The 26303-nt window shown below is 53.4% G+C and overlaps 1 protein-coding gene across 1 annotated transcript in view; it reads left to right on the plus strand.

Annotated features, from left to right (window-relative positions):
* TRAP1 (TNF receptor associated protein 1) overlaps positions 1-26303 on the plus strand; it is a 58564-nt gene that overhangs the window by 26464 nt on the left and 5797 nt on the right. Inside the window, 13 exon segments of the mRNA NM_001243945.1 lie at positions 9280-9444; positions 10268-10350; positions 11397-11537; positions 14781-14852; positions 16027-16187; positions 16631-16740; positions 17190-17263; positions 18036-18191; positions 19964-20084; positions 20487-20556; positions 23967-24114; positions 25544-25729; positions 26129-26267. Of these exon segments, the coding sequence (NP_001230874.1) occupies positions 9280-9444; positions 10268-10350; positions 11397-11537; positions 14781-14852; positions 16027-16187; positions 16631-16740; positions 17190-17263; positions 18036-18191; positions 19964-20084; positions 20487-20556; positions 23967-24114; positions 25544-25729; positions 26129-26267 (1626 nt within the window).

Raw genomic sequence — 26303 nt, forward strand, 5'->3', positions numbered from 1 at the left:
GGCTGACTGAATGTGCTTCTGCTTGAGCATAGTGATGTTTAAAACTGCTGATAAAGTTTCATGATTGTTTACGGGAAAAAAAGAGCTGCTTCTGCATCAGATGTTCTGGCATACGGAGAAATATGGATGTTCTTGCCTTCAGAGAGTTTGATACTAAGAAATGTAAACCTGATCCTACCCAAATTTGGTGAGATATTAATGTAGTGAGAAAAAGCTAAGGAGTTCCTGCTGTGGCACAAAGGGTTAAGAATCCAGGAGTTCCCGTCATGGCGCAGTGGTTAACGAATCCGACTAGGAACCATGAGGTTGCGGGTTCGATCCCTGCCCTTGCTCAGTGGGTTAAGGATCCGGCGTTGCCGTGAGCTGTGGTGTAGGTTGCAGACCCAGCTCAGATCCCCTGTTGCTGTGGCTCTGGTGTAGGCCGGTGGCTAAGCTCCGATTAGACCCCTAGCCTGGGAACCTCCATATGCCGCGGGAGTGGCCCAAGAAATGGCAAAAAGACAAAAACAAAAAAAAAAGAATCCAACTGCAGGGAGTTCCTGTCACGGCTCAGCAGTAAGAAACCTGACTAATATGCATGATGACACGGCTTCGATCCCTGGCCTTGCTCAGTGGGTTAGGAATTAGACGTTGCTATGACTGTGGTGCAGGCCGACACCTACCGCTCCATTTGAGGCCTAGCCTGGGAACTTCCATATGCCATGGGTGCAGCCCTAAAAAGACAAAACAAGACAAAAACAAACAATCCAACTGCAGAGGCTTGGACCACTGGGGAGATTCGAGTTTGGTTCCTGTCCAGGCTCAGTGGGTTAAAGGATCTGGCATTGCTGTGCCTGTGGTGTAGGTCACAGCTTCAGCTTGGGTTTGATCCCTGGCCCAGGAATTTCCCTGTGCCACAGGTGTGGCTGTAAAAAAAGAAAGAAAAGGTTAATTGTAAAAATGCCGCAAGCTGGCTTATAACTGCTGTTTTAAATTAGCAGCATGGGAAGTAAGTGCTGTGCATTCATAGTAGGGAAAGTTGATTGTGTGCTGCGAGGGAGGAGGCCCAGTGGAGGAGAAGTTGCACGTGTGTGTTGTCAGATTCAAACTTTCATTGTTTCCTGTTTTGTGAGCCCAAACCACCAAACAGTTAATCTTAGTTAACGCTAAGACATTGTAGTCTGAGGTTTGTGGTTTTTCCTTTAGGGTCTAGGGGAAACATGAAGACACACTGCACAGATAGTGTGTTTGTGTCTGGCTCAGGCAGATTTGTTGCACTATTGCTTTATTCTTAAAGTCACTTTAGAAAGTTCAGTTAACCTGAAATCAAATCTGCTCTTAATAGTGCTGTTGATTAATGTAATCTTGGAATTAAAATGGAAAATCTTAAAGACCTGGTTAGAAATATAGATTGCTTATTTTTCCCTTTTCCCAGCTATTTCCGTCATAAACAACATATAAAATCCTTTCAAAAGTATTCTGAGTATAAAAGTAGGGAAAAAAAAAACCAGGAAAAATAAGACTTGGGAAATTGTGTTTAATTTTGGAGTAAGGAAGGCTTTTACAAACAACAGATTAATTTCCTTAACATGTAAAGAGTTGTTACAAATCAATAAGAGAAAATGTAGTAGAAAATGATCAGAGGATATCAACAGTCCGTTAACAAAAATAGGAAATAGAAAAAAAACTTTTTTTTGGCCCTGCCTGCAGCATGTGGAAGTTTCTGGGCCAGGGATCAAACCTGTGCCACAGTAGTGACCCATGCCACTGCAGTGACAGCCCAGATCCTTAACCTGCGATGCCACAAGAGAATTCCTTTTTTTTTTTTTTTTTTTTTTTAATATTTTAGGAGTTCTCATTGTGGCTCAGCAGAAACAAATCTAACTAGACATCAATGAGGATGGAGGTATGATCCCTGGCCTTGCTCAGTGGGTTAAGGATCTGGCATTGCCATAAGCTGTGGTGTAGGTCGCAGACGCAGCTCGCTTCCAGCATGGCTGTGGCTGTGGCGTAGGCTGACGGCTACAGCTCTGATTCGACCCCTAGTCTGGGAACCTCCATATGCCATGGGTACGGCCCTAAAAAGACCAAAAAAAAAAAGCAAAGAAAGAAAATATTTTAAAATATAGATAGATGCTCCATCTTGCTCATTGTAAGAGAAATGTAAATGGAAACTATAGTAAAATTTTACCTGACTGCTAGGCTGAGAGCCAGAGGTTTCACAGCAGTACCACCTTGGCAGCAGTATGTGTATTACACAGTCTCCTGATGTCGTTGGTGGGAATGTAATCGCATCGGTCTCTGGAGGGTGACTTGGCAGCCATGACCACAGTTTAAACTGGGCATGACCTTGGCCCTGATGACTCCACTTCTCACGGTATACTCCAGTGGACACTTGTGCCAGGCTTGTGGCCTAGGGCATAACCGTGTGGCATTGTCACTGCTATGGCTCTGGTGTGGTCACGGGCCCTGGAGCTTCCATGTGCTGAGGGTGCAGCCAACCAGTTTAAAAAAAAAAAAAAGTGTACTTGTAGGTAAATGAAATGACATGTGTACAGGAATAGGTCTTTGTTACTTTGAAATACTTTGTACTTTCAGAGATGTTACAGAAGGAGCACACAGCCTTCTCCCCCAGTTTCCCTACTCTTAACCTCTCACATGGCCAAGGGATTGAAAACTGAAATTACACTGACCCAGCACTCACTCTTGGGTAACACACCCGTCCTGGCTGACATTAGCCGGATTTCCCACCCATGTCCTTTGCCGGCCCAGGATCCTGCAGCGTGTGCTGGTGTCTCCTTGGTCTCCTCAGTCTCTGTTTGTCCGTTGGGAACTTGACAACTTTAGAAGAGAACTGTCCCGTTGTTTTAGAGGATTTCCCTATTTGGGGGTTTGTCTGATGTCTTCTTACAGTTAGATGGAGAAGCGTTTTTGGCGAGAACACGGCAGGAGACAGGCCAGACTGTCCGCCCCCATAGGAGCTGCAGGATGAGGACACACCTCATTCCTGATAGTGACTCTGGTCACTTGCTTAAGGCTCTGTGCCACTTTCTCCACCGCGAAGTACTGGTTTTCTCTTTGGATCAGGAGGAGCTGGGCATACTTGGAGATTCTGCACATGTTCTATTTCTGGTGAACGTCTGTTCACAGTTTATACCTGTCAAACCTGTCACTGTGCTTGCCTGATGGCAGTTGTCTGTTTCCATCATTCCTTATACGTTTATGAATTGTAATTCTATAAGATAGAAGTCCTTTTGCCTCCATTTATTTATGTATTTATTTTTAGGGCCACACCTGCGGCATATGGATGTTCCCAGGCTAGGGATCCCATTGGAGTGGCAGCGGAGGCCTACACCACAGGCACAGCCACCCAGATCCTTAACCCACTGAGTGAGGCCAGGAATCGGACTTGCATCCTCATGGATACTAGCCGTATTCTTAACCTGCTTAGCCACAGTGGAAACTCCCATCCGTTTATTTATTATTTCTGTAAGTGGAGGCTTACAGACATTTATTGACCAGCTGACAGTTCACGACTGTCGTTATTTTGTTCCTCAGTTTGTCGTAGTTTTTTTTTTTTAAGTTTTTATTTTTTTATTTATTTTATTTTATTTTATTTTTTTTTGTCTTTTTGCCATTTCTTTGGGCCGCTCCCGCGGCATATGGAGGTTCTCAGGCTAGGGGTTGAATTGGAGCTGTAGCCACCGGCCTACGCCAGAGCCACAGCAACGAGGGATCCGAGCCGCATCTGCAACCTACACCACAGCTCACGGCAACGCCGGATCCTTAACCCACTGAGCAAGGGCAGGGACCGAACCCGCAACCTCATGGTTCCTAGTCAGATTTGTTAACCACTGCGCCACGACGGGAACTCCAAAGTTTTTAAAATAATTTTTACTTTCCATTATAGCCGATTCACAGTGTTCTGTCAATTTTCTACTGCACAGCAAGGTTAACCAGTCACACATACATGTATACATTCATTTTTCTCCCATTATCATGCTCCATCACAAGTGACCAGACACAGTTCCCAGGGCTGCACAGCAGGATCTCATTGCTTATCCACTCCAAAGGCAGTAGTTTGCATCTGTTAACCCCAAATTCCCAGTCTCTCTCCCTCCGTCCCCCTCCCTCTTGGCAACCACAAATCTGTTCTCCAAGTCCATGATTTTCTTTTCCGTGGGAAGGTTCATTTGTGCCGTATATTAGATTCAAGATGTAAGTGAAATTATGCGGTACGTGCCTTTCTCTTTCTGACGTACTTCACTCAGTATGAAAGTCTCTAGTTCCATCCATGTTGCTGCAAATGGCATTATTTTGTTCTTTTTTATGGCTGGGTAGTATTCCATTGTGTATATATACCACATATTTCTTTTTTTTTTTTTTTTTTTTTTTTTTTTGTCTTTTTTTGCTATTTCTTTGGGCCACTCCCGCGGCATATGGAGGTTCCCAGGCTAGGGGTCGAATTGGAGCTGTAGCCACCGGCCTACGCCAGAGCCGCAGCAACGCGAGATCTGAGCCGCGTCTGCAACCTACACCACAGCTCATGGCAACGCCGGATTGTTAACCCACTGAGCAAGGGCAGGGACCGAACCCACAACCTCATGGTTCCTAGTTGGATTCGTTAACCACTGCGCCACGACGGGAACTCCTATACCACATCTTTCTAATCCACTCATCTGTCGATGGACATTTGGGTTGTTTCCATGTCTTGGCTATTGTGAATAGGGCTGCAATGGACCTGCGGGTGCATGTGTCTTTTTCAAGGCAAGTTTTGTCTGGATATATGCCCAAGAGTGGGGTTTCTGGGTCATATGGTAGTTCTATGTATAGTTTTCTAAGGTACCACCATACTGTTCTCCATAGTGGCCGTACCAGTTTACATTACCCCCAACAGTGCAGGAGGGTGCCCTTTTCTCCACACCCCCTCCAGCATTTGTTGTTTGTGGGTTCGTCCTAGATTTTGCCACTGAGTGCGCCTTCCACTTGGAGCCTGTGTCTCTTGGATGTCCCATCATCTCTGAGTCTTCTGCACCTTCTGGCACCACAGGTGTTGCAGGAAATGCTAGTGACAAACCAAGATCTGTGTGCAGGGAGATGACCACCCGCCCCACTTTGCCCAGGATGGAGGGATTTCCCGGCATGGGGGTTTTTGTCCAAGACGCTCACTCTTCCTGGGGCCAGGTGCTCCCTGCTGCTGGGGGTGTCATTGCCGCCAGGGAGTCCCCCACATATGCACACCCTGCTCTTTATTTCTATGTCTGATCTGCAGCTAGAGGAAGAAGGACGAGTTCACACTGACGCCTCCATCTGCTGCCCAACAGGGGTCACCCTGGCCCCCTTCCCTCTGGTAATTCCTTTCTCCTGACTCAGGTGCTTGTGGTCTTCCTATACACACAGAGCAGTTCGAGAATTGCTGCCAGTTCTGCTCCAGTAATCCTATGCTGTTCCCTCTGAGCCCAGCTCTGCAGTATCCTGTTGACCCTTGAATAACACAGGTTTGAACTCTGAGGGTCTACTGATTGGCATCTTTTTTCCCTAAGTGCCTATCACAGTACCACCCAGTCTGCAGTCGGCTGGAACCCACGCCTGTGGCTGTGGCTGTGGCTCCTGGAGGCCAACTGTGCTTTCCTTTCAGCTGCGTGGGGCTGGGAGGGAGGGTCTGTGCCCTGATCCCCGTGCTGTTCGGGGTCACTTGTACAGTCCAAGGACCGCTTTTGGGAGTCACTTGGCTTGGTTCCTCAGGGGAGGTACGTTGTGCGTATTACAGTTTGCACATGTGTTGCTGTTTGTGTTTTATGTTCTTCGTACACCCTGGGTGCTCTTAACTATTTACTCTTTGGGTATATGAAACGCTGCTGTCTTTCTGAGAGTCAGAACAAAAGCTGTACTCAGGGAGGTCTCCTGTGGCACAACGGGCTAAGGATCCAGTGTTGTCACTGCAGCAGCTCAGGTCACTACTGTGCCACAGGGTCCATCCCTGGCCCGAGAATTCAAGAAAAAACAAAAAGAAAAAGGTATATTGAGAAATGTCACCTTCCCCTCACTCTGCTACCCCATTTCCAGTCTTCTGTCCTTTTCACTCTGTTCCCACACGTCTCCGTCCCCCAAGAGACATTCAAACTCTAGCCCCCAGCACCTGTGAATGTTTTTTGGGTTTTTTTTTTTTTTGGATATCAGGTCTTTGTGGGCGATGGAGCCAAGATGAGGTTGTAGGGTGGGCCCGCGTCACTTCGAGGTTGCCATCTTCACCTCCTAGAGGGGCCCCTGAGGCTGCGGAAGCCTGGGGGACGGACAGAACACATTCTGCCTCACAGCCTCGGAAGGAACCAGCCCTGCTGACACGCTGGATTTTACACTTCTAGCCTCCAGCGCTGGGAGATGGTTGGTTTCTGTTGTTTAAGCTGCCTGACCTGTGGTGTTTTGCCACAGTGGCTCCAGGAAATGACACACAAGCAGTTTCTGTGGCTTAAATTGTGCGCCCTTGTTACCCCGTTCCTGTGAGGGTCTCTGTAGGTACAAGATAAGATGAGGTCATATTGGATTTTAACGAGCCCCAAATCTAGTGTATCTGGTGACTTTGAAGAGGGGAGTTTAGGAGTTTCCGTCGTGGCTCAGTGGTTAACGAACCTGACTAATGTCCATGAGGACATGGGTTCAATCCCTGGCTTTGTCCCGTGGGTTAAGGATCCGGTGTTTCTGTGAGCTGTGGTATAGATCACAGATGTGGCTTGCATCCCGCGTTGCTGTGGCTGTAGCGTAGGCTGGCAGCTATAGATAGCTCTGATTGGACCCCTAGCCTGGAAACATCCATATGTCGAGAGTGCAGCCCTAAAAAGACCAAAAAAAAAAAGTTTGGACACACCGGGCAAAGGAGGCCAGGTGACAATAGCGGCAGAGGTTGGAGTGAGGCATCCATGAGCCAAGGGCTGCTGGCAACTCCCAGAGCCAGGAGGGACTGTGGACCGACTCCCTCTGACCCTCCAGACAGAATCGGCCCCACTCAGAGATTGGGTCTGTCGTTGTCAGCCACCGTCTGTGGTACTTTGTTAGAGCAGCCTTAGGAGATGAATGTTCAGATGTCAGTTTCTGGTCTGTCCTTCTGTGTTTCTTCTGCACAGAAAAATGCCAACATGGATATTTTCCTGTATCTTATTTCTTCCATGAAGGATAAGCATGCAGTAGATAACTCTTTTATCACCCTGGAACATAATTTTTAACAGCATAAGACTGGAAACAGTTTAAATATCCATCAGGTGAGCACTAAAGACTTAGCCATTACAGTGGAATAGCATTTGTTCATTAAAAAGAATAAGCAGATTTTATTATTATTTTTTTGAATTATTTTTATTTTTTATAACTGGCTGTGGGGGAGGGGACAACCTGTTCTTTCAGGACGGAATGGGCCATGAGCAGAAGGGCGGAAAGGGAGGTGGGGAGGGTTGTCAGGTCGGTGGACTGTGCAGATGAAGCAGGTCAGAAGTACTTTCCAGGGCTCGGCAGGCCTGCTGGGCTGGGGCGGCATGGGGGGTTGGTTCTGCAGGTTTGGGGTACCGCTGGGTGGAGGGCTGGGAATGCCAGCCCGGGGCATTTGCAGTTGGGGTTCAGGAATTAAGTCCTCTGAAACCAGAGTAACCAGGTGGAATTAGTGTTGGAAGATTAGCGTGTTGAGATTTTAGGGCCAGATTGCAGGGGAGGTGCTGCTGGCAGGGAGGCCAGCCCGAAGGCCTTTGGACCCAGGTGTGGGGACAAGGCAGGGCAGAGCCGGGAGGCCCACGTGGTGGGTGGGCGGGGCCCAGCATGAGCACTCCTTGCGTCCCTGCTGCAGGAGGACTCCACCAAGCACCCTCTGTCCTTTGCTGAGCAGGAGGTAGGGAGTGGGTGCTGGTGAAACGTTTAGGGGAGTGGTAGGTGTGAGAATTCCTGGACACCCCAGCGTTGTCGGGCTCCTGTGGTTTGGTTTTGGTTTTGGTGTTTGGCTGTGCCTGCGGCATGTGAAAGTTCCTGGACCAGGAATCAAACCCTGCCACCGTAGTGACACGACCCATAGCAGTGACAACCCCAGGTTCTTAACCCTCTAGGCCACCAGGGAACTCCAAAAAGAGAGGTTTTTATACCTTGCAGGAATGTGGAAGTTAATGCTTGATCCTTGAACCTTCGCATTATTCCTGGACGTTGTAAATCACTCCTTCTGACGGGTACACGTGTGCTGTAGGGAACAGGCCGCTGCACTTGCGCCTGGCTTGGAGGTCCACACAGAAGGGCTGCTGTGTCTGAGCCGTATCCTTGAAAACGCTGGGCACTAAGCACCTAGCGTCCAGCCCCCGGCCTGGCCGTCCTGGAGTCGGGCGAGTGTTGAGGGTGGGCTGGTTCTGTCCTGCCGGCCAAAGTGGAGGTGTCTGCACGTGTTCTGTAGCATCTGCCAGTCGGGCCTGGCTGGGGCGGTGCTGTCCAGCGACGGGGTTTCCCTTCTCTCCTCGCAGTGGTTCCTTGGTCTGCTGTGCTGAGTGGGAAGGTGCAGAGGAGCTATGCAAGGCATCAGTCCCCTTCCTGGTCATGAGGCAGAGGAGACCATGCGCTGGTGTGCCCTTTTTTTTTTTTTTTTTTTTTTTTTTTTGGTCTTTTTGCGATTTCTAGGGCTGCTTCCCACGGCATATGGAGGTTCCCAGGCCAGGGGTCGAATCGGAGCTGTAGCTGCTGGCAGGGGATCTGAGCTGGGTCTGCAACCTACACCACAGCTCACGGCAACGCCGGAACCTTAACCCACTGAGCCAGGACAGGAACTCCTGGTTTGCCCTTTGAATACACCAATTTACAAAACTCTTGGACCTTTTCATACAATAGAGGAGAAGAATCAGTGAAGATTCTTTAGAAGATGAAACTGTTTCAGAACATTTACTTTAAAAAATTTGGATCCCTTTTGGGGTCCAGTGTTCCCGGTAAGGGGAGCTGGCCTGTCATTTATTTCAGGCCTTGGGAGGGGCTGTGAGCACCGAGGCCCATGTGAGTTTGGCGGATTCGTGCCATCTCACTAGAGGCGCATACATGGGCAGTGGGATCAGGAGGCTTCTGCCCGATCCCTCGGCTCAGCCCCTCGTTCTGATCATTCTTGGTATTTGACACGTGTGAGGGTACGTTACCAAAACGACTGGCCAGAGTACCAGGAGCTGCACAGCATTTGTCACTTCCGATTTCTCCAGGTGACCTATGTTAGCATCTGCCAGTCTGGATGTGAACCTATGAGGATATTCTGTTTCCAGTGTCTTATTAACTCTCCTTTCTGCATGTCTGTCTTTTCAGGAAACTCCGTTTTGTGTCCTCGGAGGCCCCCAGCCCAGTCCTGGCATCCCAGGCAATGCCTGGCCTCCAGCTTCCACGCTGGACGGCCATTCAGCTCTCAGGCTGCCGAGGACCGGAAGGAGGAGCCGCCGCACTGCATCATCAGCAGCTCGGAGACCGTGCAGGGTATGGTGCAGCTGCATGTCCTGGGAAGTCCTTGTTGGCTCGTGGCTGGCTCATCAGGGGACGTTTTTGCAGCAGGAGCTATGGGAGAGCCACCGCTGGCTTGCGGCGAACGAGGGCCTGGGCTAGAAGGAGCGTCCCCGAGCAGCAGCGCGCCCTGCGTGTCTTCCCACTTGCATGCGGCGAGTCTTGCCCCCTCTGGTGGTCACCCGCGAGTTCGCGGGCCACCTCCTAAGTGGTGATTCAGGCACATCTGCTAGTAATCATGGAAGTGGGACGTGAGCTCAGGCCTGGCCCTGGCGGCGCAGGCCCGCACTCTGGGCTGCCCTTCGTCCTGCGAGGGGTGGGGAGCCGTCTCAGAGCCAGTCCCGAAGTGGGTCCGTTTCTGGCTTTCACACGAGACCGCAACAGAGTCTCTGGTGTTCCGGTTTAGAGGGGGGAGGTTTTCTTGTTCCTTAGCTCTATGACGGGTTCATTCGGAGAGCACTGTGTTCAGGAGGAGAAGCCGGGTCTGGTCGCGGGAGCCGGCTCCCCTCGCGACAGCCCCCGCCGAGGCGGCTCAGCCCCAGGCCCGCAGGCTCCGGCGAGGGGGCGCCAGGGCCCGCGCATCCTCTGCCCTCTCCGGGGAGAGGGGAGCACTTGGTTCATCTTTCCTGAGACCTCCTGCCTGAGCCCCACATACTTGGTTTCTTTCTGTTTTGTTCATGGTTTCAAAAACTGTTTAAAACTCGTTACCTTAAACATTTTCTGGAATGTTACGTAGTGTATTTCTCCATGAAGAAAAAGACGTTAAACTTCAGTGGTTGTGTCTGTGGTTCATTACTAGGTTCTGTTTCCAAACATGAGTTCCAGGCTGAGACAAAGAAGCTTCTGGACATCGTCGCCCGTTCCTTATACTCAGAAAAAGAGGTGCAGTACCTGTTACCTGCTCCACGCTGCTGGGTTTCCTTTGTTAAAAGTGTGTTTATGCTCTTGGGGGAAACAGCAGCTCGTATGTTGGCTGTGAGCTCGCGTTAAATTTGGGCAGGTCCTGATCTTGGCTACCAGTGAAGGTGTATTTACCAAAGTTGGTTGGGTTTTATGGACAAATACGAGTCTCTGGGCCACATCGAATCTAGGAATTAACGAAATTTTCCTGAAAGCCGTTCGTCCGTCAGACGCTGGTGTGGAACCCTGCTGAGACCCACTTCTGTGATTGTTGGTGTGCCCTGAGGCCCTGGTGGGGCTGCCCGTGCTCCGTGGGGGTGTCGGGGCTGGAGGAGGAAGACCCCCCCCCTGTGTGGACCAGAGCAGAGAGGAGCTACCAGGGACCTTCTGGAGGAGCTGAAGCTCCTCGGGGTGACAGACGGCGCTGAGCCGGGGCCGTCTCATCTCCCCAGGCTTGTCGTTAGAGCACAGAGGGCGAGGCAGGGCACAGCCGTGCACGATGAAGAGGGTCTCCTGCGTGAAGTTGGGTGGTCACGTGTGCCTGTGACCTCCAGCTTCTGCGCTCTGGTTGGGTCACCCCTGGGCCCCTGCCCTGTGCTCTGACTGTAAGCGGAAGGTCTGTCAGCGGGAAAGGGCTTTCCAGACACTGCCAGTGGCCCTTGGTTTCTCCCGACCGTGGGAGGTCTGGTTCGTGACGATCCGCTAGCTAAGGTGAAGCCAGGCTTGCTTCATGGGGTAGAGGAAGCAGTTTGGGGATGTTTGATACCCTGGGCGGGAGTTGAGAAGGAGGCTGTCTGCTGGGTCCTTGATGTTGGGAATGAGCAGACGGACACGCGACGCCAGGCCTGACCTTCAGGAGGCGCAGTCGGGGCAGAGTCGTGCTGACCCGCCCGGGACGCTGCCGTGAGGAAAGCCAGCAGACCTTCTGGACAGACGTTCTGTGGCGTCGCTCCCCAGCTTCTGACAGTTGCCGCAGAGGCTGTTCCCAGTGGTCCTGCAGTGGTGGCATCTCATTTCCCTTCCTCCAGGTGTTTATACGGGAGCTGATCTCCAATGCCAGCGACGCCTTGGAAAAGCTGCGTCACAAGCTGGTGTCTGAAGGCCAAACGCTGCCAGAAATGGAGATTCACTTGCAGACCGACTCCGAGAAGGGCACCATTACAATCCAGGTACCGCTCCCCTGTGTCCTGACCCGCTTGGAGCCCCCCGTGCTGGCGACCGCCAGGGCCTCCCCACACTGGGACGGGGAGACAGGCCTGCCTCTCTGTCCCGTCTCTAGGCTGCTGGTGACGAGCTGGCCATCTTTACTATTCGCTTACTATATATAAAAACATTCATTCAACACAGAAAATCTAGAAAACACAGATAAGCAGTAATAGTAAGATAATTTACTATTAATGTTTTAGTGTGTATCTATCGAGGTTTTTGATCTATGCATTTATCTACATCTCTAAAAAGAAAATTTTTTTTGGCCACCCCTGAGGCACATGGAAGTTCCCAGGCCAGGGATAGAATCTGGGACCTAAGGTGCTGCAGAGACAATGCCAGACCCTTAACCCACTGCCAAAGCAGGAACTTGTCTAAACAATTTTTTTTGTCTTTTAGGGCCACACCCTTGGTATGTGGCGATTCCCCGGCTAGAGGTAGAATCAGAGCCACAGCCACTGGCCTACACCACAGCCACAGCCACAGCCACACCAGATCCAAGCCGTGTCTGCGACCCACACCACACCTCATGGCAACTCCGGATCCTTAACCCACTGAGCGAGGCCAGGGGTTAAACCCGCAACCTCATGGTTCCTAGTTGATTCATTTCTGCTGCGCCACGACGGGAGCTCCCTTTCACTTTTTTAACTGTACTCTTCCTTTTGCAGTGCCCGTTTCCCCAGGTTACTGACTGTCCCGTGGTGCTATTTTTTATTTGCAGCTGGCTGTTGAGACTAGCAGTCCTCCTTTAGATGCAGCAGTATTTTTGGTGGCTCTTGCAACCTTTGAACAGTTAAGGTTAGAGGGTTAGAAAAGCAGAAGTGGGGTTCATCAGGCGGTGGGCCCAGGGCCGTCACACCCCCTGGGGGGGTGGCTGCTCTGGGGGCTCGTGGGGCTGCATCTCTGTGGGGCGCTGAGTGGACGATGCCTCCTCCCTGTGAGCCTGGCGCCACTGGTCAGAGTTGCCATGGGCTCTGTCTTGTGCCCTCCGTTGACGCCCCGTGCTCTGCGTGAGTGCGCCTTGCTCGCTTGCTCTCACTGGTCTGCGAAGCTTTGTGGAGGAGTGATTTCCACACGGGTCATACGTCCCGAGAGTCCGAGCCAGCGCGCGGCTCTCCTGGACCACTCACACCCCGACGTCACGCCCTTGTTAGCCCTGCGCCATCCGGCCCGTCAGCCACTGACCTGCCTTCTGCCCCGGTGGTTTGTGTTTTCGGGAGTTTCACACAGACACAGCTACACGGGCGCTGGACGTCTTTCCCTTGCGACAGTGCTTCGGGGGGTCCTCCCAGCTGTGGTGCGTGTCCGTTGCCTCCGTGCTGTCGCCAAGAGGGCTTCTGGTGTATGGAGCCGGCGCAGTCTGTGTGTCTGCTCACCGACCAGTTGGTGAGCGCTTGGGGATGTCAGTAGTAAGGCCCCGGTGAACTTCTGGGTTTAAGTCTTTGTGAGGGCAAGTATTTTTGTTTCTCTTGGGTAAGTATGTCCTAGTGGGATTGTTGGGTCCTTTGAGGACGTGGCTGTTAAACGTTTTTTTTTTCTTCCCCCAGGGCTGCACCTGCGGCATATGGAGGGTCCCAGGCTAGGGGTCCAATCGGAGCTACAGCCACCAGCCTACACCACAGCCACAGCCACGCCAGATCCGAGCCATGTCTCCGACCTACGCCACAGCTCAGGGCAATGCTGGATCCTTAACCCACTGAGTGAGGCCAGGGATCAAACCTGCAACCTCATGGTTCCTGGTTGGATTCGTTTCCACTGCGCCACGACGGGAATTCCTCTGGTAAACTTTATAGGGGACTGCCAGACCCTGCCGTGGTGGGGTCCCACCCGCATTCCCGCAGCAGCGTGGGTGTGCCAGTCGCTGCCCTTCCTTGCCAGTGTCATTCTTTTTTGGTTTTGTCTACGCCCATCGCATGTGGAAGTTCCCAGGCCAGGGATTGAACTCACAGCTGCAGCAGTGCCGGCTCCCTAACTTGCTGCAGCCACGAGAGGACTCCTGGTCTCTGTAAGTTTAGCCATTCTTGTGGGCGAGCTGTGTATTTCACTGTGGTCCCGATTTTCATCTCCTTAGTGATTAACGGTGTTGAGCATCTTTTCATGTGTTTGCCATTCATGTATCTTCTTTGTGAAATGTCTTTTGAAGTTTTTGTTTTTAATCAGGTTGTCTTTTCATTGTTTGAGTTCTTTGTTATATTCTAGATACAAGTCCTTTGTCAGATAGACTTTTGCAAATACTTTCCCCTAGTCTGTGCCGTGACTTGTTCTTTTCTTTTTTTGCTTTTTAGGGCACACCAGCAGCATATGGAGGTTCCCAGGCTAGGGGTCTAATCAGAGCTGCAGCCGCCGGCCTACACCACAGCCACAGCCACGCTGGATCCGTAACCCACTGAACAAGGGCAGGAATTGAACCCTCAAGGTCACAGTTGCCAGTCGGATTCATTTCCACGGCGCCTCGTTGGAAACTCCCAACTTTTTATTTTCTAAGTGATGACTTTTGAAAAGCAAAAGTTTTCGTTTTGTTTTGTTTTTGGCCGTAGCTATGGCATGTGAAAGTTCCCAAGCCAGGGATTGAACTCGCTTCACAGTTGTGGCCTGTGCCACACTGGTTCCTTAACCAGTTGTACCACAAGAGAACTTGCCAATGGAAGTTTTTATTAAAGGCCAGGGAGTTCCCATCGTGGCTCAATGGTAACGAACCCAACTAGTGTCCATGAGGACTCATGTTTGACACCTGACCTCGTTCAGTGGGTTGAGGATCTGGCATTTGCCGTGAGCGGTGGTGTAGGTTGCAGCTGCAGCTTGGAGCTGGCATTGCTGTGGCTGTGATGTAGGCTGGCAGCTGTAGCTCTTATTTGACCCCTACCCTGGGAACCTCCATATGCCATAGGTGTGGCCCTAAAAAAGACAAAAAACAAAACAAAACATGAGTGACACTATACAGCTGTTTTTTGGGGGGCGTGGAGGGTGCCCGTGGCGTGCAGATGACGGATTCTTAGCCCACTGAGCCCCAGGGGGCTCCTCTGCAGCTCCTGCTGGACTCTGTTTTGTCTCGTTATTTGGTGTCTGTCCTCTAGAGGGTTTTTCTGCAGCGAGGCCTGGCTCGTGACTGGATTTGCCTTTTCTGACGACCAGGGTAACCGGTGTGCTCGTGCCTCCCGGCTGCTCCGGTGCCCGCGCTTCATTGCTCAGCCCACGTCTCTCCTCAGGACACGGGCGTCGGGATGACACGAGAGGAGCTGGTGTCCAACCTGGGGACCATCGCCAGGTCAGGGTCGAAGGTAAGTCTCCCACTGTCCTTTCCTGGGCTGCAGCCGCTGCGCCCCACTCAGGTTGGAGGGTCCCCTCGAAGGGCCGTTGCAACCAGAGACAGCGGGTCCCAGACCCGCTGGGCGCCCACTGCAGAGGAACGTCCTTTATCAGAGGGTCTCTTCCTGCCCTTCTGGGGCCTCGGAGGTGGTTTGTGTTACTTGCTGGATAAACAGTACTGGGCCCTTAGCTAGAAACTGGCTGCCCTGGGGTTTGAAGCCACTGGTCCACATCTGCTGGGGCATCCTACTTTTTGACATGTTTCTCCACTCCTGCCCTCAGCATTTCCTTGAGCTGCGCAGGCTGGAGGCCGGAGGGGCACAGCTGACCAGAGGGCGGGGGCCGCGCTGTGGCAGATGAGCGGCTGTCGGGGTGGTCAGTTGCTGGTGCAGCTTGGAGCTGCTGAGGGGGCTGCTCAAGGTGCCGTTCCCTGGGGCAGCCCCAGGCACAGGCCAGTGCCCCTCGGCTGCCCTCATGCCCAACAAATGTGCTTTGTTTTTTTGTGGGCCCATGTGGTACCTAAGATGGCTCTTTGTGCCAAGAACTTGAAAACGGTCTAATGTTGGTCCATAGGAATTCACAGAAATTTCTACTTTAAAAAGTGGCTTTATCAGCGCTGCGTGCCCCGTTACATTTTTAGTTTTAGTTCTAGCAAGGGAATATGGCTTTTTGAATTTAAATTACTTAGAATTAAATACAGTACATTTTAAAACGTATTCATTCTTTGGTCGCTTCAGCCACACTTCGGGAGCTCGGTAGCCAAGACCGCACAGGGCGTTTCCAGCTGCACAGCGGCCCCCGGGCTGCGTTCATGGCAGCCAGTGTGTGCATTTTACTTAATTTTTAATCAGGAACTTGGATTACATGAGTTATAATTAAGTGCCTTGTGGTATCACACAAAAGCATGGTTGGTGTGTACCGTTTCCCGCGAACTGCGGGGACGCGTTCAGGAGTCCCCTCCCCGGCACCTCAGGGACCGCCCTGGCCCAGAGGCCCCCGCTGACACTTCTGTGGCAACGTCATGGGCGGAAAGCAGAATTGTCCTGAGGATTAAACGCCGCCCGAGCCCGCGGTGGAAGCCCGAGTGCAGAGCTGCAGACCGCGGGTCTCGGGAAGGGCCACCCCCTGACGCGCCTTCCCCCGCAGGCCTTTCTGGACGCGCTGCAGAACCAGGCGGAGGCCAGCGGCAAGATCATCGGCCAGTTCGGCGTGGGTTTCTACTCAGCCTTCATGGTGGCCGACAAGGTCGAGGTCTATTCCCGCTCGGTGGATGCGGGCAGCCCTGGGTTCCAGTGGCTTTCAGACGGGTGAGTCACCGAGAGGGTCTCATGTCGCGTGTTTCGTGTCCCCAAGCCCCGGGGCCACCAAGGCAAGTGTCCCCTGCCACGCAGAGTAGGGTATAGCTGGAGCTCGGGCTCCTCGGAAAGCGCCGGGGGCCCTCCTGGGCTGTTGGCAGAGTCGCCTCAGCTCGGCGAGGCCCCTCCTGCTTCTGCCCGGGAGGTGCCTGACAGGGGGTCTCCCCAGGGGCTGCCCACTCAGGGCCGCGTTGGGTGAACATGAGGTCAAGCAGTTTTGCCTCTGAGTGGGGAGCCCTGCACCCCAACCCCAGGGACCACTGGCCCTGACGGAGGCCTGGGGCTTGGCGGGGCTCAGAGGTGGCGGTGGCCCCAGCCCCCTCTCCATACGGGGCCGTGCCGCGCGCCACCTGTTAGCCCTGACCCAGGGCCTCGCCCCACTTGCTCTGTCTCAGCTCTGGCGTCTTTGAAATTGCTGAAGCTGCAGGAGTCAGAACGGGAACCAAAATCATCATCCACCTCAAGGCGGACAGCAGAGAGTTCGCCCACGAGGCCCGGGTTCGAGGTGAGCGGGAGCCCGGCCCTGGGGCCATGAGCCGGGCAGCGCCGTGCCGCCACCTGTCGTGTTCGAGGCCCTGTGGAGGGTGCGGGCGGTGTTGTCCTCACTGTGCTGGGTGGTGGCCCACAGTCCCGTCATGGAATCACCCGTGTTGGTCGCTGGCCCAGCCAGAGCCCAGGCTTCCCTGAGGACCAGAGCGGGCGGGCGCCTCTGTGTGGGGTTCTCTGTTCGCGTCTTTCCAGGGGGCACGTTAGCCTGTGAGACCATTTATGCTGCCCAGACGGCGCCATGGCTCGCGGTGGCCTGGGCCTCCAGCTGGTTCTCGTGTGCGTTCTGCCCCCGCCCCGTGTGGGCAGGGCGGGCATAAGGCCTCCCAGCGCGCTGTGACCCCCTGGCGCCTTCCTGAGTTCTCGGCTCCAGAAGCTTCCCGTGTTCCCTGTTTCTGTCTCTTGCAGACGTGGTGACAAAGTACAGCAACTTCGTCAGCTTCCCTCTGTACCTGAATGGAAGGCGCCTCAACACCCTGCAGGTGAGGCCCGTGCTGCATGGTGGCGCCAGGGCCCGGGCGGCGCTGTCACAGGCCAAGGGCGGGGTGCTGCTGCTGGCTCCGTGTGTTGTGGCAGGCCAACCCCTGTGCGAGGGGAGCCTGCTCGGCTTGAACCCAGCATTCCTGCTTTACTTGTCTGGAACCCATTTTTTCTTTTTTTTCTTTTTTGGCTGCCCTTCGGTATGTAGCCTTCCCAGGCCAGGGGTCAGATCTGAGCCACTGTCACCAGTCGGTTCCAGTGTAGTTCATCCCCCAGGAAGGAACCCCAGACCCACTAGCAGGCACTGCCCCTCCCCTGCCCAGCCCCCGGCACCCTCAGTCCCCTTCCTGACTATTCCCAGTGTACAATTCACAGAATCAGAGCCAAAAACACTACGTGTCTTTTTGTGTCCAGCTGATCATGTTTTCAGGTTCCCACTGGTTGTTGCGGGTATTGGTTCTCTTTTCCTTTTCATGGCTGAGTAATTTTCCATCACGTGGCCAGACTCTGTTCTTTAGCCACTCACCTGTTGGCTGCAGGCTTTTTGTGATGTCCGGCTGGCTTGTCCCTCCCTCCCAGTTGCCTTTCCTGACTCTGCAAGGACGGGGCACTTGTTCCCAGAGCCTTTTTGTGTGTCTGTGTATCTGGTGCTGGAGGGACAGGGGGCAGGAGGCCCTGTCAGCACCCGCAACGCGAGCTCTGGCGGGTCAGCCAGAGCTCTTGGCTGGGTGGGTGTGCTAGAAACATGACGTCCCTGCTCATCCCCATTTCTAGGCCGTCTGGATGATGGACCCCAAGGATGTGAGCGAGGAGCAGCATGAGGAATTCTACCGCTATGTCGCTCAGGCCCCCGACAAGCCCCGCTATACCCTGCACTACAAGACGGACGCGCCTCTCAACATCCGCAGCATCTTCTACGTGCCAGAAATGGTGAGCGGGCACGGGCTGCGGGCAGGCGGCCAGGGCTTTTCCGCTGTCCATCCCTGGATTTGCGCGGCAGCGGCACTTCCTTCAGCAGTGACAGCTCAGCACAGACATCCCAGGAATTACCTGAGCAGCATCAGAATGAAAGAAAATTCTCTATGTCCGGACAGGCAAACAGACTTGAAAGTGAAGGAGAGGCCTGGCAGGCCAGGGCTTCGTGACGCGGCACAGGCTCAGGGCACCGCAGGGAGGGCTCTTGAACAGCCAGAGGTTTCCTGGCTGCAGGCAGCTGCTGTCCGTAGTTCCGCTGGCCCCTAAGACTTTCTGGCTCGTGGCAGCACCACGAATGCCCTGCCAGCTCCTGTGCGAGGGGAACCTGCTCAGGTTGAACCCAGCATGCCTGGCTTTACCTTCCTGGAGCCCATTTTTTCCTTTTTTTTCTTTTTTGGCTGCCCCTTGGTATGTGGAGGTCCCAGACCAGGGGTCAGATCTGAGCCACAGTTGCAGCCTACACTCCAGCTGTGACAGCGCTGGATCCTTTAACCCCCTGTGCCGGGCCAGGGGTCAGACCTGCATCCTGGTGCTGCAGAGACTCCACCGATCCCATTGCATCATAGTGGGAACTCCTGACTGGAGCCCTCTTAATGCCCTGTGCCTGTTCCTCATTTTGGACAGAGCTGTTGTACCCACAGACCAGCAGCACCAGTGTCCCCTGAGTCCCCCCCAGGATCCCCTCTGTCTCCATCTCAACAAGAGTCCAGCGTGTGTGCAGGCAGGCAGCTTGTGAGGCCCTGGGTTCAGAGTAGGGTCAGCAGATGTTTCTTAGAAGGGCAGTGATGGGGAGTTCCCATTGTGGCACAGCCAAAACGAATCCAACTAGTATCCATGAGGTTGTGGGTTTAATCCCTGGCCTCACTCAGTGGGTTAAGGATCCAGCGTTGCTGTGAGCAGGGGAGGTAGGTCAAAGATGTGACTCGGATCCCGCGTTACCATGGTTGTGGCTGTGGCCGGCAGCTGCAGCTCCAGTTCGACCCCTTGCCTGGAAAACTCCATATGCCATGGGTGGGGCCCTAGAAAAAAAAAAAGAAGGGCGGTGATGGCCACACACCACCACAGACTCTGCAGCAGAGGTGTGGAAGCCACTGAACTACATGGAGACAGGACATAGTAGCTGGGTTTCAGGAAACTAGACATGGGAATTTGCATTTCACATGTTTTTCACATATCATGAAGTGCTCTTTTTTGCATTTTTTTTCAACCATTTAAAAATGGAAAAGCTGGAGTTCTCTTGTGCAGCAGGTTAAGGATCCAGCGTTGTCATTATAGTGGCTTCGGTCATTGCTGTGACACAGGTTCAGTCCCCGGCCCAAGAATTTCCACATGCTATGGGAGCCGCCAAAAAAAAAAAAAAAAAACAAACGCCTGGAGTGGGAAGCCATTCTAGGTTATACTAACAAGTGATCTAGCCTGTGGGCTCTGGTTTGCTGACCCCTGACCCTGAGCAGGTTTGGCTCCGTTCACTGGGACGTGGAAGTCATCCTTTTTTATGGGAAAGGCAGCAGCTGCCCAGAGAGGCCCACCTCTGCCCCGGGCCGTGGTGTGGGGGCCCCCCTGAGCCTCTCTGGGCTTTTGAACAAAGAGACCAGTTGGTTCCTGGCCTCTCTCCCTGTGCATCTCTGCGTGTCTGCCCCAAGTCTCCTGGTCCAGGCCGGCCTGCAGAGGGGCTTCCTCTGCCTCCCGGTGGGGCCCCCCTGACACTGCCCTTTCCACGCCTCCAGAAGCCATCCGTGTTCGACGTGAGTCGGGAGCTGGGCCCCAGCGTCTCGCTGTACAGCCGCAAGGTCCTCATCCAGACCAAGGCCACCAACATCCTGCCCACGTGGCTGCGCTTTGTTCGAGGTTCGGAGCCAGAGCCCGTGCGCGGCCGCGTCATTCTAGGGGCTCATCTTTCCTGAGCGTGGGGTCGGGGCGAGCAGCCATGGCTGCGGGCTGGGCGAGCCAGGCATCCTCACAGCGCAGAACCTCCAGGGAGCGCCCGCCTCCCAGCACTAGTCTTGGATGATTTATCCATGATAATTTTTTTTGAGTTTGAACAGAAAACCCAGGAGGTGTTTTCAGAGGGTCCAGCTGACGCTGAAATTGTAGAAACTGTCCTGGCAGAGGCTCGCCAGCCTGGCCTGCTTTTCTTCCGATAGCTTGGTTGGGACCTGGGCCCTGTGTGAAATATGGGATGTCAGCGGGACCACGAGGGGCTGGGAACGTGTTGTCCCCTCAGACTCTCGCCTGGCCTGTGTCCTGCAGGTGTGGTGGACAGCGAGGACATCCCCCTGAACCTCAGCCGGGAGCTCCTGCAGGAGAGCGCGCTCATCCGGTGAGCTGCCGGGGGACCCGGGGCACCCACTGAGCATGAAGCCACTTGCCAAGCTCACCTTTGTCACCGAAAGGCCAGGCAGCTCGAAGTTGCTAAGAGCAGAGGGTGGGACTGCAAGTGCCTGTGGGAGCTACATGTGTGAACGTGTGCAACTCACATGAGCCTTGCCCCGTGTTTGACTTCAGCTTTATGAGGCGGGTTTGGAGCCTGACATGAGGCAGGGAGCTGTTGGTGCCAGGAGCTGTCCTCGCCCCCAGTCCCAAGGCGGCCATGGCAGAGCGGGTTCCAGGCAGGCTGGGCTGTCTCTGGGCGGACAAGGCAAAGGACAAGCTCCGAGCAGGACTCGAGGCTGCAGGCACGGGTCAGGGTGGGGCGCCCGGCCACTTGGTCACTGCTTGTGGTTTTCAAAGGCGAGTTCTCAGTCTGAGCACTCATCTTAACTGGCAGAATCAGCCTTAAATTTTTGAAAAAAAGGGAATCATGAACTTGCGGAAGAGGTAGCAACAGGATACAAAGTAACCCTCTCTCTGGAGCCTGGGGCAGTTAGGTTGCCCACCCCGTGCCCATCATCCCCAGGTTGCCCAGGGTGTGCCTCCTCCCAGCGCCAGTGCAATGTCAGGGATTGACGGGCAGCTGCCATGTTGCACACTCGTGCTTGGCACGACCCCTGGACCAAGAGGGTCCTGTCCAGAGTCCCGGGCCACTCTGGCTTCCTGGAGGCCAGGTTCCAGTTTCTCCCTGACTTTCAGGGCCTGAGGCTTCTGCCCACTTTGGGCCAGTCATGTTACATGGCGGCTCTGGGTATGTGTCACATGCTGCCCCCTAGAGCGAGGGGCAGCAGTGACACAGAGTGATGCGTGCTGTCAGGGGACGAATGACTTTGAGTTGGTCCCTTACTGGTGATGCGCGCTGACGCTTAACGAAGGGGCGTTACCAGCCTTCTCACGTGGTATTTTTGCGGTGTTTTGACATGGTGCTTCATCAAACTTCCACTGTTTTTTTTTTTTTTTTTTTTTTTTTTTTGTCTTTCTTTTTACCTTTCCTTGAGCCGCTCCCGCGGCACATGGAGGCTCCCAGGCTAGGGGTCTAATCAGAGCTGTAGCCATCGGCCTACGCCAGAGCCACAGCAACACGGGATCCGAGCCGCATCTGTGACCTACACCACAGCTCACGGCAATGCCAGGTGCTCAACCCACTGAGCAAGGCTGGGGAATCGAACCCCAAACCTCATGGTTCCTAGTCGGATTCATCAACCACTGCGCCACGACGGGAACTCCCACTGTATTTTTTTTTAGGATTTTAATTTTTATTGAAGTGTAGTTAATTTACAAAGTTGTGATGATTTTTACTGTACAACAAAGGCATCCAGTTATACACGGACACACATCCATTCTTAGATTCTTTCCCCACATAGATTATCACGAACACTGGGCAGAGTGCTGTGGCACTGCCCCACAGCAGGTCCCCGTTGGCCTGTTGATCCATGTAACACAGTATGCATCTGCCAGTCCCAAACCAGGGATTCACCCCCACCCCTGTCCCCTTTGGTAGCCGTAAGTTTTTCAAAGTTTGTGGGTCTGTTTCTGTTCTACAAATAAGTTCATTTGTATCCTTTTTTTGTTTGTTTTTAGTTTCCACACATAGGTGATAGCATTTGATGTTTGTCTTTCACTGTCTTGACTAACCTCCCCTAGTATGATAGTTTCTAAGTCCGTCCACGTTGCAGCAAATAGCATTACTTCCTTCTTTTTTACGGCTGAGTAGTATTCTGCTGCATGTATGTAGCACATCTTCTTTATCCACTCCTCTGTTGATGGACAGCTAGCTTGCGTCCATGTCTTGGCTATTGTGAATAGCGCTGCAGTCAACACTGGGGTGCACCTATCTTCCAAAACATGGCTCTCTCTGGATAGAAGCCCAGGAGTGGGATTGCTGGATCGTGTGGTAGTTTTATTCCTTTCTTATGACACGCATTAGCTCTTCTTAACGTCTTCTCAGCCCTATTTGTGTGATTTGATTTCCTGTTTTATTCAGCGGGTTATAATCTGTTAGTCCCTGTTTAGTTTGATGCCCCAGCTGTCCCCGGTTTAGCCGGGAGCCTCTGCTCAGGCTGTCTCCTTTGCCCTGTCATGCTTGGAGCACTTCTGTATCTGTGGAGTCCCCCCCAGTTCCAGCGGGCACTGCTTGTCTTGCTTTCCACATTCGCTTCCCTTGACAGAGAAATCCCCTTCTCGTCATCCTTAATGCGTTTACCTCTGACCAACAGTCCCCTCCACGTGACCCGTCTGCCATCACCGCTGCCCTCCCCCAGCTCAGGCGCCTCCTTTACTGCCTGGCCTTTGGTGCCCCACTGTAGGCTGTCCACGGTTTCAACAGCATCTCTGCCCACCCCAGTGTCCTCTTGTGGGGTTTTTGGTCTCTGACACTTCACACTAGGCCTCCGTGGTGGTTGCCCTGCATGGACACGCTCTTTGTCCCATCCTAGCTGCTGTAGCCACTGTGCCACAAGTGCTGTAGCCACTGCCCTGGTTGAAGGACTGAGTTACTTAGGGTGGGAGTGGAAGAGGAAAGCGTAAATGAATGTTAAAGGTCCTTGTTCCTGGTACTCAGAGTTACTTAGGAAGTACATGGTAATTTCACCTTTTTAAGGGAAAGGCAGAATATTAAGGAAATGAAAATATTCCCTAGTCACACAAATGAAGTTGCTCATGATTTTATGCCCTTAGGTAATGCTAAGGCAAACACTCTGATTCACAAAATCCTAATTCTGAGAAACTGTAGTGCAGTACAGTATAACCAGTGTAAACTGAAGTTAAAGTGGACACAGTTGGCACAGCATTGATCTTAAGTATGAAAAAAAATACAGCAAGTAGTCTACACACAGGTAGTCTTACTTACCTGTGTGCTACATGTACAGTTTATTCATTTTGAGATTTCCCTGGTTTTTCTTTCAACACAGGCACTTTCTCAAGTTGTTAAGGATCATGTTATTAGAAGATGTGATTTTTAATGACTGTATAGTTTTCCATCATTGACCTCAACTTGTTCTGTCCTATTGGACACAGAGTTGGTTCATAATCGTTTTCTATTTTATGTGCTACAGTGAAAATCCTAGTCCATAAATGTTGAAGACTCACGAAGGTGTAATCTTAAAAGCCACCCCCAGTGGGCTGTTTGTCACAACCCCCCCAGGTGGCAGGGCGTGGGGTGGGGGTCGGCCTGCATTACTGCCTCCAGGGGGCGCGCGTCTCCTCACCTGGTGTTGGCCAAGGCTCACCCTTTCTTCCTGCTTCTTCTTCTTTAGTTTGGTTTCTGGTTATTAGTGGGGCTCAATGTTCTTTCATATTCTTCTGGCTGTTTGTATTTTCTTAAAGTTGCCGGTTTGTGAGAAACGCCTTTCTGTTCTCTAGGAAACTCCAGGGTGTTCTACAGCAGAGGCTGATAAAATTTTTCAGTGACCAGAGTAAAAAAGACGTGGAGAAATACGCCAGGTTTTTTGAAGATTACGGCTTGTTCATGAGGGAGGGCATCGTGACCACCACTGAGCAGGAGGTCAAGGTAGGGTCTGGGCTTCTGGGCTGCCTCAGGCTGTGGAAGAAGCGGCTGGAGACCCGAAACCTGAGCTTCCAGGACGTGATGCTGACACAGCCTCTCCCAGGGGTCAGGAAGCACCGCCTTTGGCCTCTGGCCTCTGAAGGCGGGCCCAGCAGGCCTGGTGTGCATGCACACGCTCAGCTCCACCAGCGCCTTGGCCAGAGGGCAAGGCCTGCACTGTCTCCTCCCGCAAGGGTCGGGGGGCCTGGGAGGTGACAGATGTCAGGGCAGGCGGGGTGTCTGGTTCCTGGGGTTGGAGGGCAGGTAAGGTGTGTAGTCAGGGCGGTTTGTCATGTGATCTAGAAATCCTTAAATACGGAGCCACTGGAGCCAGAGATCAGTTCATTGTGCAGTTACCTAAACGATATGGGGGGAGTTCCCATCGTGGCTCAGTGGAAACAAATCTGACTAGAAACTGTGAAGATGCCGGTTCGATCCCTGGCCTCGCTCAGTGGGTTAAGGATCCGGCATTGCCGTGAGCTGTGGTGTAGGTTGCAGACATGGCTCGGATCTGGTGTGGCTGTGCCTGTGGTATAGGCCGGTGGCTGTAGCTCCGATTCAACCCCTGGCTTGGAAACCTCCATATGCTGCGGGTGTGGCCCTAAAAAGGCAAAAAAAAAAAGCAAGTTTTGGAAACACTTTTTGGCCTTTTTTTTTGTCTTTTGTCTTTTGAGGTGGTTGGTTCTAGGTCCTGGTTTTTGCTGGTCCACCTGACATGTCCCCACCACGTCACTTCTTTACCTGGACTTGGCCCTCTGGGCACTGTCCCCCAAGTCCCACCCGCCCGTCTGTGCTGGTTTGTCAGAGATGAGTTGGTGGCGAAGACAAGGCAGAGTTCATGTGTCAGGTCACATCCAGCCAGTCACCTCTTCTCTGTCCTTAGACATGGCTTCCTTGTGGAGCCCAGATGCCACCAGTGGTCACACGTGTCCACCAACAGGAGGAGATGGACAAGCCCCTCCTCTCATCCTATTCTCTGCATCTCTCACCCCACTTGTGCTTGTACCCCGGGGCTAGGCCTCCTGGATGAGTGGGACAGAGTGGGGACACTGGGTCCAGGAGCAGGTCTGGCCACTCCTGGCGGAACCATGCACACAGCTCACCCGGAAGGCCTCTCACGGCAGGGCCCTGGGCCACCCAGGGTGGAAGGTGCTCTCCAAGGTGCTCTAGACCAAGGTGGGGCCCAGTGGACAGCACCCAAGCCTCTCAGACACTGCCCCCCCCCAAGCCTGGGCCAGGCTGCCTCAGCTGTGGGACACGGTGGGCCCACCGGGAGGGTGAGGCCAGCCAGAGCCTCTCCTCCTCTAGCTGGAGGCTCCCCAAGTCCGTGCCCTGCAGTTGGATGTTCAGAGCCAGGACCTAGAAGGAGCAGTGACCTGGCCTCTGTCTGCAGGAGGACATCGCGAAGCTGCTGCGCTACGAATCGTCAGCACTGCCTGCTGGGCAGCTGACCAGTCTCCCGGACTACGCCAGCCGCATGCAGGCTGGCACCCGCAGCATCTACTACCTGTGTGCCCCCAACCGGCACCTGGCAGAGCACTCGCCCTACTATGAGGCCATGAAGCAGAAAAACACGGAGGTGAGGAGCCAAGGGGCGGGGCCAGGTCAGAGGGCAAGGAGGTCTGAGCACCGAAGGAGGGTCCCTGTGCTCAGTGGGAAACAGCTAGATGCACCCAGGCCCTGGCAGAGCTGAGCAGTCAGTGTCCAGGGGCAGAGGCCAGTCCCAGGCCTGCTTTCTAGTCTCTGTCTCTCTAGGAGGTGACACGGAGATTTCTCCGTGAATAGTGTCACCGTTTCTACCGCGAAGGTGCAGCCAGAGAACCGATGTAAACCACTCCATCCACGAGGCCCAGGAGCCCCAGCTCCCCTGGCGTGGCCCTCGGATGCCAGCCGCAGCCCCAGGCCTTGCTCCAGGTTCCTGCCCTGTCACGGGCAGAGGCTTCCCAGGCCTGATGGGAGTGATCTCGGGCCCTCGCAGGTTCTTTTCTGCTACGAGCAGTTTGATGAGCTGACCTTGCTCCACCTGCGCGAGTTTGACAGGAAGAAACTGATCTCCGTGGAAACGGACATCGTCATTGACCACTACAAGGAGGAGAAGTTTGAGGACAGCTCCCCAGGTTGGCCTGTGTCCCTTCTCTCCGGGCACAGGTGTG

The sequence above is a fragment of the Sus scrofa genome, chromosome 3 (assembly GCF_000003025.6).
Source record: "Sus scrofa isolate TJ Tabasco breed Duroc chromosome 3, Sscrofa11.1, whole genome shotgun sequence".
Taxonomy (NCBI): Eukaryota; Metazoa; Chordata; class Mammalia; order Artiodactyla; family Suidae; genus Sus; species Sus scrofa.